The sequence below is a fragment of the Ipomoea triloba genome, chromosome 12 (assembly GCF_003576645.1).
Source record: "Ipomoea triloba cultivar NCNSP0323 chromosome 12, ASM357664v1".
Lineage (NCBI taxonomy): Eukaryota > Viridiplantae > Streptophyta > Magnoliopsida > Solanales > Convolvulaceae > Ipomoea > Ipomoea triloba.
Window position 1 is genome coordinate 15,516,361 of NC_044927.1, and position 10,324 is coordinate 15,526,684.

Consider the following 10,324-nt stretch of genomic DNA (forward strand, 5'->3'; position numbering starts at 1 on the left):
ACCTTAAAATGGTCAAAAATAGCTGATGATGACGATGCATTGCATGGACTCGTGACATGATAAGATCAAATTAACATGGGATGAACTATAAACGTTGCATATAATATAATATGTTCTGGTAATTGTAAATATTATATATTGGGAAAATTATTGTTTTATTCAATCAATTATTTCGCAATTGTCAATTTAAAACATAATTTTTAATTTGGTGACCCTCAAATTGTTTTAAATTTGGTCAATTAAATATCCTAACCACAGTTTTGGACGGGAAGAATTAAAAATTAAGAAGTAAGTTGATTGTTACAAAACAATTGAAAGAGTAAAGAGTGATATATATATATATATCCAACAATTCAATAATGGCTTGGCCTAGCTAGCTATATATATATTATCTTGAAATGAAGGAGTAGGAGTAGGAGTGTTTATGTGAAGAAGCTCATCTATCATTTGAAGTGCCAGTCTTTCTTCTTCGTCCATTCCTCTAACGCTGACGCTCTCCGCCTTCTTCGTTCCCTCTCCACCATTACTACTACTGCTGCGGTTGTTCTTCTGGAGCTCCACCGTCATGACCCATTTCGAGTCCGACGGCTGGCCGGCGCGTTTCTGCCACACTCCGATGTGGGAGCTCTCGATGTCCAGGCGAAGGCAGGTGAGGGAGGGCGACGGCACCTTGCTGCATTTCCGAAGCTTTGCGTGGAGGATTTCTGATAGTGATGAACGAATCGAGGAGGAGGAGTCTGCAGGGCGATGGGAGTCTTGGGGGGTTATTGGGAAATTGGTTTTTGCATTTCTTCCACTCATTAAAATGGCTGCTTCATCATATGCTCTTGCTGCCTCTTCTGCTGTGTCAAATGTGCCTAGCCATACCCTCCTCTTCCTGTTAATTACATACACATTATCTAAATGTTAGGAGAACCTGATTCTAATATTACTTGTTAGATCAAATGCTTACCACTCACTCTCAAAAGCTATAGTTAGCAGCAGTCAAAAAAAGGATCAACTTTATTTCCTTATACTGTCACATATTTTCGAAACATTAAGGTCTTGTTTGGTAAATAATCGGATCGGGTATTACTTAGATGTGAAACTTGCAGACCTCATTGGTTGTCACAGTCAATTTTGACTTATTTGACCACTATTAGTTGTTTGGTTAATAAGCTTTTTGTAACTTCAAAATGCTAAAATTCAAAAGGCTACTCAAAGCAGCCTTTTTAATTAGCTTTTTGAGAAAAGAAATTATACCACACAGTTATCAGCTAATAGCTAATCTATCAAACAACTTTCTACAATCGGCTAATGTTATCAACAAATCATACCTTCTAACCCAAACAGCCAACCCAATCAACTAACAGTCATTTACCAAACAGGGCCTAACTGTTGGACTTGGCTTTCAGCTTTTATGGGCCTCTGCCCAACAATTACCAACCATTGGGTGCTAGACTTGACCTTTATTAGCTTCTGTCCAACACTAAATTTATCAACATTATATTGAAGAGTATGCTTCGGTTCATGCGTTCCTGTCAACTAATAATACTTTAATTTAAATGTAAAGTTAGAGCTTACAATAGAGGGTGGCGAATTTCGGAAACCCAAGAACCCCAGTGGCGCTGCCGGACACCTCTGAACTTCTTGGATTGAACCATCTTCAAAGAAGTTTGAATTAATGAAGGGGTCGGAATGGGATATATGATGAGGTTCGTTTCAGCTCTGATCTGAACTTCCACTGAGATTCAAACTTTTTGCCGGAGGAGAAAGAATATATAGACAAGTGTGCGTATAGTAGTTAAGTTGATGCGTAAGCCACCGGGAAGATTTAAACCACAGAAATGCACAGATGTCGGCGCAACTAAACTTGTACTCAATTTGTAGTGCTGTAGTAATAAATACCATGTGCTCATGTACAGCAATACAATATGCATCATATATCAACCCCCACATAAGCCCTATATAGGTTGTGATTTCTACATAGACTCTCAATTTTTTACTTCATGACATGGTAAACAATGATAGATTATTTTTATTCTGTTGCTCTCAAGAAAGATGTCTATATCTAAAATTTGTGAGTGAATAAAAAGTGAGTAGATTTTAAGAGTCCAAAGTAGTATTTTTTCTAGTTCATATATATGGGAGTATTCAGATTAGAGCATGCTCTTACATAAAAAGTTAGAATTGATTTGATTCATCAATTGGACAGATCAATTGTTAAGAGTTGTGGAAAATTAAGGAGAAAAAGGGAGGTGGGGTTGTTGTTGTTGTTGTTTTTTTTTTTTTAATTTTAGAAATATTAAAAATAAGTTTGAATGTTTTCAATAATTATAAATTTGACCTTATACCTTTTTTTTTATTAAATTTTAAATTATTGATGAACCATGATTGTTGTCTAAGATCAATCCTCACTTTATACACACACACACACACACACACACACACACACACACACACACACACATATATATATATAGGGGTACGCAAGATCTGATGTGGCTACGACTTCACATGCAGTCGTGCTGCTTTGCATCATTATGTATGCACAAATGCACCACCACGTGTTTAGAGATGCACCAAGGTATGGTGCATTTCTTAGCACCACTCAGTTTGTAAAATTCATTAGTAGGGATGGAAATAAGTCGAGCCGAGTCGAGCTTTATAAAATTAAGCATGAGCTTGTTATGAAAATTTAAGGCCTGGTCTTGAGCCTGAGCCTGTATGTACGCATTTTGTTATTAGGCTCAAGCATGAACCTACAATTGACCTTCCTTGGCCCGAAGTCTTTTTAAAAGCATGTTTATTATGTAGGCCATTAAAAATGCTTCAAAGTAAGTCTTGTTTTGAGCCTATTTTTTTTTAATATAGCTTGGAAGGGGGAAACCCGAAGTTTTACAGCTAACTAACATTGTACATAAAACGCCAAGAAGGATAGCCTTCGGTATCGTTCTCCAGCAGGGGTAGTAGGCCATCTGGGGAGTTGATCTTTACGTGCATGCCTTTCGGATGTACCATGAAGGTTTTAGCCATGTAGTCTGCAACCTTATTAACTTCCCTGGGTATTAGGCTCATCCTCCATAGGTCCAGTGATTTTAGTTCCTGCTTGCAAGCTCTGAGGATGTTCCGTATTACTTGGTTGGCCTCTTGATCATTTGCCATTCCATTAACAACTTCAGAGGAGTCACCTTCCAGTATGATTTTTCTGTTGACCATCAGATTGGCTAGTTGGATGCTTCTTAGCAGGGCCCAGGCTTCCGCTTGAGAAGATGAACAGGACCCTATCTTGCTGGTAAAGCCTCCTAGCCATGAACCCCTTGAATCTCTTATGACACCCCCACAGCCTGCTGTGTTTGTAGTATGATCTGTGGCCCCATCAAAGTTTATTTTAACAACACTTTCTTCTGGTTTTTCCCAGCTGATCAGTCTCCAGCTGCCTGTCTTGGATGAACCTTGCTGAGTTTTAGCTCTGTCGAATGTTGTAATTACCTCTTTCACTTGATTGTTGATCCATTGGGTTTTCAAATATGGAGATAGGATTGAATTTCTAAAGAAGAACTCGTTTCTCCATTTCCAGGTCCACCACAGAGATGTTGTGAACAGGGTGTTGTCGTATTTGGGTCTGTTGCCATTCCCTTTCCTTGAGATACCCTGGTCCAGCCAAGCTTTAAATGGCATTGATATGGTTTCCATGTAGAATGCCGGAAGGACCTTTCTCCAGATTGTTTCTGCCAAAGGACAAGTGCGTAGCACATGTTCCACATCTTCTGCTTTATCTTCACAAAGCAGACACTTGTCACAGTTTGTAAGACCTCTCCTCAATCTCATGCTATTTGTCATGATCCTCTCGTGTCGGACAAGCCATAGGAATGTTTTCATCCTGCTCGGAACCTTTAATTTCCAGATTGCATTCCATTTTGCAGCTTCAACTGGGTCCGTTAAGCTACTGGAGCCTGGGCTATTAATAATAATGTTGTACGCCGAGCTCACCGAGAACTTGCCTGATTCCGTATCCTTCCAACCAATTATATCATCCGCCTCAATTTCCTTGTCTAATATAGCTGCTGCTAGTTTGTCTAGTTGGGCTGTCGGGAGGAGATTGTTTAGTCTGTTCCAGTCCCAGCCGAAGCTATCGTCCCAGTAATTCGCCACTGAGTTCTCAATCTCTGCTGGGGGAATTTCTGCCACCACATACGAGCTTAAGGGGCGAGGTTCTAGCCAACTTTCATTCCAAAACTTTGTATTATGCCCGTTTCTGACCATCTTTGTTGTTCCTTGCAGTAGGCTTGGGATTGTCCTGAGTATGCCTTTCCAGACATTCGACATGTTGGATTTAGGGAGCCATGACGAGCAATCCGATCCGAAGCAGAGAAAGCATATTTGGACTTGAGCACTTGGATCCATAGGCTGTTTTCATCTTGCAGAATGCGCCAACCTAGTTTCATCAAGAATGCTTCATTCATTGCATCAAGTTTCCGAAGCCCTAGCCCTCCGTTATCTTTGCTGCTGGTGATGGTGTCCCAATTGACAAGATGGCTTTTCCTTGAGTCAGGTGAGCTGCCCCATAGGAAGCTACGTATAATCTGCTCAATCTTTTTAGTCACCCCTTTGGGCAGTAGGGTAGACTGCATAGTATAGTATGGGATGGATCCAAGAACAGATTGTGCAAGAATTATCCTTCCGGCTAATGAAAGAGTTTTTGCTTTCCAACCTGCTAATCTGTTTTGCACTCTGTCGATGAGGCCTGCATACGTATCCTTCTTGAGCCTTCCATGGATAGCAGGTACTCCAAGGTACTTTCCCAAATCCTTCACCTTTGCTATTCCTGTTTGATTGACAATGTTATGTACGACATCTGACTGAGTGTTTTTGGAGAAGAACAGAGACGATTTCTCAGTGTTGATGGTCTGTCTGGAGTATTCACAAAATAGCTTGAGGCACCGCATCATCTCTTCAGCTTGTTCCTTTGTTGCTTCTCTGAAAAGCACCATATCATCTACAAAAAAAAGGTGAGATAGATTAGGGCCTTGTCTCCTCATTCTAATCCCTCTCCATTTTCCGTTAGAAATAGATTCCTTGATGGTATGACTCAATCTCTCAATACAAAGCACAAAAAGTAGAGGTGAGATGGGATCTCCATGACGAATTCCTCTTTTCGGATGGAACCAGTTAGAGGTGTGTCCTTCCCAATTAACTGCCAATCTAGACGTGGTGATGCAGTTCATGATATTGCGCCTCCAACTCTCATTGAAGCCTATGTCCAACAGTGTGTCTTCTATGAAGTTCCATGCTACTTTGTCGTATGCTTTTTCACGATCTATTTTCATGACAAACCATCCAATTGCTGCTTTCCTCGTCCTCATTGAGTTAAGCACCTCCTGAAAGATGATGATGTTATCTGAAATTTGTCTACCCGGTATGAAGCTCGATTGGTGGGGTCCCACTAGTTTCATTGCGATTTCCTTTAGGCGAGACACCATTGTTTTTGTTAGCAGCTTATAGGTGACGTTGCACAGTCCAATGGGTCAGAGTTGTTTGACATTTTCCGGGGTAGGGACCTTCGGGATTAGAGTGATTATTGTGTCGTTGCAGCCTTGTGGTAGTTCCCCTTTTGAGAAGAAATTCAGGCCAACCTCAATTATGTTACTGTCAGTGACCTCCCATGTTTTTTGGAAAAACCCAGCGGTGTAACCATCCGGTCCAGGTGCTTTGCACGGATTCATGTCAAATAAAGCTTGCTTCATTTCCTCTGGTAAGAATGGACGATTCACCTCTTCCCAGTCTTGCTCAGATAGTGTTGGAAATCGTCCGTGAGGTAAATGATGGTTGTTGTCACTGGTTGCTTCTGAAAATAGTTGTTCAAAGTAATTGCGGACATGGTCCAATAGCAGGTTTTTGTCCGAAATCCAGACTCCTTCTTCCGTTCATAGAGAGGTGATCTTAGCTCTGTTCTTCTTTGCCGAGGTGGCAGTGTGGTAAAACTTTGAGTTGCAATCTCCTGATGTATTCCATTCTTCTCTCGAGCGCTGATACCATAGTAGCTCTTCCTGCTGGAGCGTTAGTTGAAGTTCCTCCCTTAGTTTCCTCTCCAATCTGATTAGATCGTTCCTAATATGAGATGATAGGCTGCGCTGGACTCCTTTAATCCTTGAGAGGAGCCGTTTCTTCCTTTGGAAAATGTCGCCAAAAGTGTTTCTATTCCAGTTTTGTAGAGCTTCCGCCGTTCTGATCTTATTTTCTTCTAACCCTTTTCCAGTGTCCCATGAGCTTCTAACACAATTCATGAAGTCCGTATGCAAGGACCAAGCCATATTAAATCTGAAGGGCTTCCTTGTTACGGTGTTTAGACTTGGATTGCAGGTAATTAGCAAGGGTGCATGATCCGAGTTGATTATTGGGAGGTGCTCCACCATTGCGTTTGGATTCCTGATTCTCCAATCTACAGTACTTAGCGCTCGGTCTAATCTAGCACCTCTAAACGAAGCAGTGTTAGTCCCTCTCATCCATGTATATCTCGATCCTGTGAATCCAAGGTCGATAAGCCCTTCCCGGAAAATCCATTCTTTGAAGTCGGAGCATCTTGATAGGTTAAAGCATTCGGCATTGCTTACTTCTTCTATACTAGTAACGGAGTTGAAGTCACCGCATGCTAACCAACATGGATATCTGTCAAAGTTGCTAAGGGAAAGTTCTGCAAAAAGTTTCTTACACAAAGAGATGTTAGGGCTGCCGTATACCAGAGATAAAATCCATGGACTAGAGTTCTGTTCATCGACTTGAAGGTTAACAAATTGAGGATGTGTATTTAGTACTTGTATCCTCAAAGGGTGATTCCAGAAAACCCAAATGCCTCCGGAGAACCCAACAGCCTCCACTCTAATCCATTCCTCAAAACCAAAGCTAGTACTGATGCGATTCGCGTGGTCACCTGAAACCTTTGACTCTAGCAGACACACCAAGTCGGGTGAATAGTCTCTACAATATTGTTTAAGGGTGGCTCTAAAAGGCTTAGAGGCTGCCTCTTGGCAATTCCACACAAAACATATCATGTTAAAAGGAAAAACAGAAGAGAGTGCTCAAGAGCACGGGCGATCGCCCATTACCAAGTCCGCATGATCCATCTGACCATCAGTCCCCATACCTTGAACAGCCGGAATCCCATTTCTGTTGCTAAAGACTGCAGGTACGTTTGGAGGGTTTTCTTTCAGTACAAAGTCGAACTCCTCCATGTGTGAGGACTCCGGAACGTCCTCATTTTGTTGAAACACCACTGTAGATTCTATTCATTTGCCGTAGTTGTGCCCCCTTACGACTGTGTGTTCAGATTCGGTTGCCGCTCTTCTTGGTGCCCCGTTTCTTCCACCTCTCCCTCTAGCAGCCCCGCGGCCCGGTTGGTGCTGGCCCGAAGGGGCATTTCTGCGGATAGGAATCTGATCCCCTATTGGTGAGATATTCTGATGGGTTCTAATTCTTGGCAATGTGTGTGTCCTGTTCTGAGCTGAAGGAGGGGTGATGCCGCCTTTATCAGCTCCTTCTAACCCGTCTTCTAATACTTCCTCAAGAACAACATATCTAGATTCTGATGCGTAGCCTCTTTGGTCATAGGTCATTGGTGTTGGTTGCTTGTTCCCGTTATTCCTGCGATCTGGTGGTCCATTACCATTCCTGCGAGGCCCTCTTCTTTCTTTCTTTGCCACTAACATCCAAGCACCAAAGTTACCTTTGAACTCTCGTCGTGGTGTGCTCTGTTGTCGGGGAGCAGGTTGAGTCTCTTGACCTCCACCGGTTGTGTTATCTACGTTCGCCGTCTCAGTTCCTCCTAATCCACACTGCCCTTGTTTGTGTCCGAAAATACCACAAGTGAAACAGACCATGTGTATACCTTCATACTCTATGGGAAATACTTCTTCTTCCAAAGTGAACTTGGACAACAGAGGTTTGGATAGATCCACCTCCACGCAGATCCTTGCGAACTTGCCTATTGAGACCAAGCTGGTAGTAGTATCGATTCTCACTGGACGGCCTATCTGATTTCCAATCTTCGCCAAGAAGTCGTCCTCGAAATACTCTATGGGGAGGGCTGGTAATCTTGCCCACACCAGTAATTTCTTGACCTTGTTCTTGTAAGGGTGGAAGTTCGGTTCCCATTCCTGCACTGTAACATAATGCCCTAGAACAATCCATGGTCCTTCGAATTTTGCAAATTCGTAATCTCTTCTGGACTCAAATTTTGCCAAGAAGTAATCTTGGTCAAGAGCAATCAAGTCGAAATTTGCCTCAGGCTTCCACATCGTCTTCAATCTTTGTAAGAGATATGAGTAACTTACCTTCCTCCCTAGCACTCTGAGAATAAGAGATTGTCGCCAAGGTCTTCGTAGACGTTCCTTTTCCGCTTTTGTTACCGGAATCCTAGGGCAGTTCGGGTCCCCGATGTCTTCTTCCATTGTGTCTTCGTCTGAAACTTCATCGATTTCTACTGGCTCAGAGGTTTCTTTTCTGCCCCACGCTCTGTTGGGTGTCTCTACCGGCGTTCCCCACTGAATAGACTCCGGCAATTTCAGGCTGTCAGCTAACGGTGTCGCTTGACCGCTCCCTTGAGTCGGGGTTAGCATCTGTGTTTCCATCGAGCCCCGAGCTCTTTTCGATTTCTTGACCGTGTGTTGTGATGACTCATGAGCCGCCGGTGATTGAGCGGTCGCCGGCGGCGGATTCATTTCGGGAAGAAGATCCGTGACTATTCCATTTCTTGAAGCGAGTTCTTGGAGAGAGATTTGTATGGAATGTTTTGAGCCTATTTAAATCCCTTACATGTAAGTATTTTCAAAAACATATTTCTAAATAATTTAAGAAATATACCTAATACAAAATTAATATATAACTATATAAGTATATCACCACAATACAAACATATTAGCATTAAAACATAAAATAATATAAAGCAAGTCACGACTTCAGCATGCTCGTTAACTTCTTTAGAAATCAATTCAATTGTATTATTGCTTGTCATCCTGTATAATCTCATAAATATTTAACAATCAACTCACATAATTAAGTCGCGACACTTCATTAAATATTATTATAGTAAAAACAATTACTAAACAATTAAAAAATAAGAACACTTATAGTAGGATTAGCAACAATGTTTATAGTTGAATCAAAATTTAGAATGAATTTTAGAGGTGGAGGGTTTAGATTTTGGTAATTATATATATACTTGGGTTACATTGTAAATATAAAAATATATTAGGTATAAAATAAAATATATACTAACTTAATATTAAAAATAAATTATATATATATATATATATATCAGTCCTGTGCGGTTAACCTTCTCCGCTGTGGTTGTGCGGTTTCTTTAAGTGCATAATTTTTCTTCTTAAGGTGCGTGATTTTCCTTTTTAAGGCGTGTGGTTTGTATGCTTAAGGTGCATTAGTGTTGAAACTTAAGGTGAGTGAACCTAAAGCTTAAGGTGCGTGGTTTTCCTTCTTAAGGTGCGTGAGTTGTTAAAACTTAAGGTGTGTCATTTTAAAATCTTAGGTGTGTGATTTATGTTCTTAATTAAAGTGCGTGGTTTGTGTACTTAAGGTGCGTCGGCCTAAAGCTTTAGGTGCGCGTGGTTTGCGTTTTTAAGGTGCTTTGCTTGTGTGCTTACGATGCGTGGTCTGTGTACTTATGGTGCGCCATTGTAATGCTTAAAGTGCATAACCGCACAACCGCACGGGAACCTTTCCCCGCACCTGAACCCTTCGCATATATATATATATATTAGTGTTGCAAAAATCCCGACTAGGCACCAATTAATCGCTGCCTAGGCGCTAGGCACCGGCCGGCCACCTAGCTTATCACCATAATCGGTGGTCTAGGCGGCTAGCCGACTAGACCGCTTAAGCGCCGCCTAGGCGGACTAGGCACCAACTAGGTCGCCTAATAGGCCGATTAGCTATTGTTCTCGTTTTTTTAAAATGGTTATTTCGCTCAAAAGGATGTCCTTTTGAGCGAAATAACACTAAATTGTTCAAATTCTAGATGTTTTATAGGTTAATATTTAATATTTTAGAATTAACTATTAAAGTATTAACTAGTTTATAATTATCAAGTCTTAAAAATTACTACGTAATATATATATATATATATATATATATATATATATATATGTATATATATATATATAATGAAAAAATCGCTAGACGCTCTTCGAGCGCTCGATGGGCGCCTAGGCGGGGATTAGTCGGCGCCCGTGTGTTTTTTATTTTATTTTTATTTTTTAAAGATTTATATATATATATATATATATATATATATATATATATATATATATATATATATATATATATATATATA

At 40.9% G+C, this 10,324-nt stretch overlaps 2 protein-coding genes across 2 annotated transcripts; both read right to left on the bottom strand.

Annotated features, from left to right (window-relative positions):
• Positions 1-311: 311 nt before the first annotated feature.
• On the bottom strand, positions 312-1,748 carry LOC115998596 (ethylene-responsive transcription factor WIN1-like). The gene is made up of 2 exons (XM_031238201.1): positions 1,564-1,748; positions 312-877 (listed from the first exon to the last, which is right to left on the bottom strand). The coding sequence occupies exons 1-2, from the start codon at positions 1,641-1,643 to the stop codon at positions 370-372; spliced, it is 588 nt and encodes a 195-aa protein (XP_031094061.1). The 5' UTR covers positions 1,644-1,748; the 3' UTR covers positions 312-369.
• A 4,158-nt stretch (positions 1,749-5,906) lies between these two features.
• Positions 5,907-7,211, bottom strand: LOC115999435. Its single transcript, XM_031239285.1, has 2 exons — positions 7,124-7,211; positions 5,907-7,003 (listed from the first exon to the last, which is right to left on the bottom strand). The coding sequence occupies exons 1-2, from the start codon at positions 7,209-7,211 to the stop codon at positions 5,907-5,909; spliced, it is 1,185 nt and encodes a 394-aa protein (XP_031095145.1).
• Between the last annotated feature and the right edge of the window lie 3,113 nt (positions 7,212-10,324).